Source organism: Morone saxatilis, unplaced genomic scaffold (assembly GCF_004916995.1).
Source record: "Morone saxatilis isolate NCDOM2014 unplaced genomic scaffold, NCSU_SB_2.0 Contig5, whole genome shotgun sequence".
Lineage (NCBI taxonomy): Eukaryota > Metazoa > Chordata > Actinopteri > Moronidae > Morone > Morone saxatilis.
In genome coordinates, this window is record NW_023340095.1 from 24523346 (window position 1) to 24528958 (window position 5613).

At 39.9% G+C, this 5613-nt stretch overlaps 1 protein-coding gene across 1 annotated transcript in view; it reads right to left on the reverse strand.

Moving 5' to 3' along the window:
* Positions 1-5613, reverse strand: part of kcnh3 (potassium voltage-gated channel, subfamily H (eag-related), member 3) — a 130630-nt gene that overhangs the window by 46805 nt on the left and 78212 nt on the right. The window contains 1 exon segment of the mRNA XM_035676417.1: positions 2704-2937. Within this exon segment, the coding sequence (XP_035532310.1) occupies positions 2704-2937 (234 nt within the window).

The following is a 5613-nucleotide window of genomic DNA, read 5'->3' on the forward strand; positions in this document are numbered from 1 at the left end:
GAGATGGTGGAGTGATGTGCTGCCCAGGGAGCAGTTAGGGGTGTGGTGCCTTGCTCAAGGGCACCTCAGCACTGCCCAGGAGGAGAACTGGCACCTCTCCATCTACCAGTCCACACTCCATACTGTGATCCATGGTGGACTGAAATCATGTTGATATGAATATGTTATGAGTATGTAATGCAAAATACAGTTTTAGAATTGTGCCCCAGGCTTTGGTAAGGGAGCTATGGTGATCTAAGTCAGGGAACTGGATATAAATGTGTTTATTCTTTTCCTTGCTCCCCTGGAGTACAGCTAAAATGCTAATGTGAGCTCGTGGAGAGCTGATAAAAGCATGAAACACTTCTAATTTGTTATTTGTGTGTGTTTGAGAGAAACAAGCTTGTATAACCCTCTGTTGCTCTTTGTTATAGGCTTATATCTCAGAGGAGCAGATGTGTCCAAGTCTCCCACTGTCTCTCTTCCATCTATACGTGACTCTCACTTTTATTTTTCATTTGTGGAATGAGCCGTTGTGTCTTGTCTTTACCTCCTCGGTTTCTCCCCTTTCTGCCTTTCATCACAAATCACAACTTTGATTTATATATAATTAATAAATAGTGGAGTCTTTCACAACCCTCCTCTCCCTCAAGATCTCTCTCTCTCTCTCTCTCTCTCTCTCTCATCTCTTCCTTCAGCTAACTAAAGCTTCAGAAAGTGAAGAAGTGAATGCACTCTCATATTACTGGAGTTCATACTTTAATCAATTGAACGAATCTAGAATATCATTCAATCTACACTACATAATATGCATACTATGTCAGCAGTCATACATGAATTCAACAACAAAGGAACTTTCATTTTGTGTTGATTCTGGTGCCCAGTGTGGATAAAAGCAGTAGTGTTTCTGCTCCCTTCAAGGGGAATCTGACAGAAATAATGGGATGAGACTATATTAACGCGTATATCAATAACAGACACTTTCTAATATTGTGATAATCATGAATATTCTTACATGGCTTGACTTGAAGAATTTGTCTCATCAGCATACAGTTGTATATTGATTTCCTGCTTAACTTTGAACAAGGGTAAAAAGGGGAGCCCACATCTTTCCAGTCATTCCAAATACCTAATCCTTTAAAACAATTAAGGTCAAGTGATTCTAGTATGTTTTAGTGCAAATGTTTCTATATGAGTATAAGTATGAAGTATATTGTCATGATTAGCATGACAATATATGTATGTATGTATATATATAATAATATGTGTATTGCAATTATTTTGGCCAAGATAATCATGACATTAATTTTCATTGATTTGATTGATTGATTGATTTACATAGCTAGATAAAAACTCCGCACAGCTGCACAATACAATCATAGTGTGTTCTGTTGGCTACTTAAGTGGAGCAGTGGATCTGATCTGTGGATCACTTGAGCCATTGTTGAGGGGTTAAGGGCTTTGCTCAGTGGTCTTGAGACAAATAAAAGCTTTTGTTTAATAACTGTCCACAGAGGAACATGAATGTGGGCTTGTCTTACAACTTCGGAAATGATTCACATCCAGCATGAAAAATTCTGTGCCTGTTAGAACACATAACATGATGCAAATTCTCAGCTACAGGTCCAATTAAATCACTGGAGGGTTCACTTCCAGTTTATATGTAACCACCGTGACAGCTTTCCTAAAAACCAAAAAAAGTGGTGTATGGGCAGCCAGAATTGCAGCACTAGCATATCTACTAACTAAATGTGTTCTTTATCCTCATAGAATACTACAGAGCTATAGACGGCTGGGGAAAATTTTTTTATGAAGTTATGAAGTTGAAGTGTTTTAGCACAGTAATCTAACACAGACTCTTCTCTCCTTTTCTGCCACATGTGGCAACTGCACAGCTAACTGCACATGCCAGGTACTCTTGAAAAAGTTTTGTGAGAGAATGCAAAAGTTTCTTTAGAGAGTGCAAAGCATTTTTTTCTAGTATTATAGAATAAAAACACTTTTAGAATAGCTTTCAGATGACGTGAAGTAGGATGTGAATGGACACAAGATGTTGGAAATATTAAAAATGTACATGGAACATGTAGAAGAGGTATGTATGGCAAGATCTAGACAATCAACACAATGTGCCAGCAGCCTTGGTTTTTCACTTAATGACTCCATTTACAGATATTTTATGTCAAATATCAATTTATATCAAATTACTTCCTGCAAAGTCAAATTAAGTTGCTTCTTCTGCCATTCTTACAGTGTTTGTCTGCAGCTCTTCAGCTCACACATCCAAACCTGTACAGCAGACAACCTAGATGACTTACCATTAAAGCTGCAGTAGGTAACTTTTATAAAAATAACTTTTGTCATATTCACTGAAACTTTCACTATATCCTTGACAGTAAGTACGATGAGAACAGATAATTCTTGTAAAAAAGGTAATAAATAATCGCCCTAGTGCTCCTAATGGTAGAATCCACTGTGCTGAATGAAAACAACCAATCAGAGCCAAGACAGAGAGATAGTCATTCCCAGGCCATTATAGCGTCAATATAATGACCTGGAAATGATCTGTCTCATGTACTAAAAGTTTCAGCAAATATAACAAAAGTTATTTTCAAGTTCAAGTCTCATTAGTCTCCACAAAGTAAATGTGAAACCAAAGTAACAGTAAACAGATGAATGTGCACACACACACATGCACACGCACACAGATTCCTCCTGTAGTCTCACCTTCCTTCTTGTAGAACACCAACTCGGTCTTGAACTCCCTCCTGTCATCCAGGGCTCCTTGGATCTGGGCCGTTAACTGGTCACTCGTTTCCAGGCCATACAGGAAGTGACAAGCGCAGCTCTTCTGCATGAGCTCGGCACGGGCGTAACCTGTGAGCTCACAGAACCCGTCGGAGCAGTAGACGATGGGGTAGAGCGACTGCACCTGGGCATTTCCCAAAACGAAGTTGCTGTCTGTGGGACAGAACATAGAAAGGACAGTAAAATAATTAGTTGAGTCAATAATCAGCATCAGCAACCTCTGACATGGTTAACCCTAACCCTAACCTAGTCTTACTACCAGCCATCTAATATTGCCACTTGGTCAGTGGCCCTCTAGCGTCATTGGCTGGCTGGCGTGGCTGTTATTGAACTATAGAGAGTGAGAAAGTCCACATGCGGAGGTGGTGGGGCGGATAAATGGCTCCAATGCAGGACTTTAACCCAGGAAAACACTGTTAGTGTCCCACGTAAGAAAAGTAAAAAATGTCTTTATGTAAAGATTCAGTGTGTAGGATTTAGTGGCATCTAGTGGTGTAATTGCATATTGCAACTACCTCTCTTCCCCCAAGCCTTGCACACTGGACCTTTAAGTAACGTACATAAGTTATTAAACTTATAGTTATAGTTATACCTAAAAAGTGTCAGGAAATGGGGAAGTGACAGTAAAAAGAGAATGATATGTAGCAAAGGGGTACAGGTCGGACTCGAACCCGTGGCCACAAGGACTCCACCTCTACCAGGTAAGCTACCAGGACGGCCCACATGTTGGTTTAATATGAAGCTCTTAACCTGCACCGATTGCAACATTTTCATCACAAAATGCATGTGCAATCACTGATATTATATATATTACGTTATTTTGATTTTTAGTCAAAGACAATTCTATTTTATCATGGTTTAAATATTACAGAAACTTTTATAGTCCTGCCAAGAACGCACATCTGAGGATACGATTGAAAACTTCAAAGAAAAGTTCAGTTTTAGTAGTTAGCTGAGTATTTGCACAATACATCCAGTGTCTGTCTGAATCCTAATACTATCCAATATCAATCTTTAAACACTCAAGAAATATTCACACCATACCTGTAGGGATTCTGCATCCCTGAAAGAAACCACTGCGTTAATTTCTATCAAAATATTAAAAATGATGCAGACGGAGGGCAGCCCCCTCCAGAGAGAGGAGACTGACTGCTGGAAGCTCAGGCGCTGGCTTACAGAGCAAGGAGGCCCAGCAGATCAGTATCAAGCATTGATCGGGTGAAGTAAACACTGTCAAGAGTCATCTCAGAACCTTATGAGGTTTCATTAATTCATGCAGCCAACAGCACATCCGCCCTCCCTCAACAGCCTTGTGTACAGGTGTCCTCTGTTTACTCGCCATATAAACACCGCTACAATCCCAGGCCACTGATCTGTGATCACCAGAAGACAGACGTATATATATGTGTATGTGTGTGCAATACCAATTGGAGATTTTTGCCAGTGCATATTCATTTAATGGACCCAGGAATGTAGATGGATGAACACTCTAAAATGGACTATTTATTACTTTGTGCTCAGGCGCTCTCATTGATCCATCAATTCTGAGGGCCCTCGAGACCCCCCTTATTAAATATTTTATGGCCTGATGCTAATGTGTGTGTGTGTGTGTTTCATTGCCTGTGATGCTTTCAGCTCATTTGAGACACAGCTTAAAAGAGTTGAGACAGGGAACTTAGAAAATCAGTGACAAAGGAGGGAGTTTGCTCAAGTACTTCTCAGACCATCAGCGGTCTGTCACAACACAGAACAATTCATCTCATTCGCTAATTACTCCTGGATGTCTCACACATGCACACTAACTCTTTAATCCTCTCTGGGAAGGAGACAGATATCCAGGGATGTCAACAAAAACACCAAATGACAGAGGTGGAGACCACCTTCCTTAGAGTCCATGCTGGCTGCCACACTTCTTGTCTCTATCCATCTAGTAGGAATTAACCCCTATGTCATCCAGTGCACTGCGCTTGGATATGCTACACAACAATAACAAAGGTAATATGCTGTTTACTACACATACTATATATATTCTGTCTCCAGAATTAAAATGATTAAAGTTTGGCATTATTAGATGTTTTTCTAACAAATCCTATGAAAAGACCAAAATCAGACCAAATACAGATCCTCTCCAGACATGTTTTAACACTCAACACATGGAAATTGCTCTCTTTGAATAAAATCCAGAATCTATAAATAGAAACTGAACTGCTGGACAAAGACGGGTCAGAAAAAACACAGGACTTTCACCCGGGTGACCCCTGTTCATGTCCTGTGTGAAACCAAAAGTCAACATTAACTTCTTACTCACATTACGTGCTTATTCTAACCCAAACCCAAATCTTTTCCTTAACCTAACAAAGTAGTTGTTCTTACCAAACTGCAACCTTTAAAACTCATAAAATTCTTAACCTGATGGTGCATATTTATTATTGCTAACTTGACTGCGGAGCCCTGCTTGTGCAAAACTGATGCTAGGGGGTACATACAGCGTCCTAGTTTGGAGCTTAAGGCCACTGACCAAACGACCATATTTGATGAATTTGGAGAGACAATGTAAAAGGGTTTCTACACTATACATGTATTGTGGCGCTGCTATATCGACCCAATCACCGGGTCAGTTTGGATTTCAGCTGCAGATTAAAGCTGCAGTAGAAACTTTTATGAAATAAGTTTTTGTCTTTTTGTAGTTTTTGCTGAAACTTTCACTGTATCCTGACAGTGGTACACGAGACAGATAATCTGTGAAACAATCAGGTTCCTTTGACTCTTCCTCGTACTCAATAATGGCATTTGCAAGAATCCACAAGGTCTCATGTACTACTGTCAGGA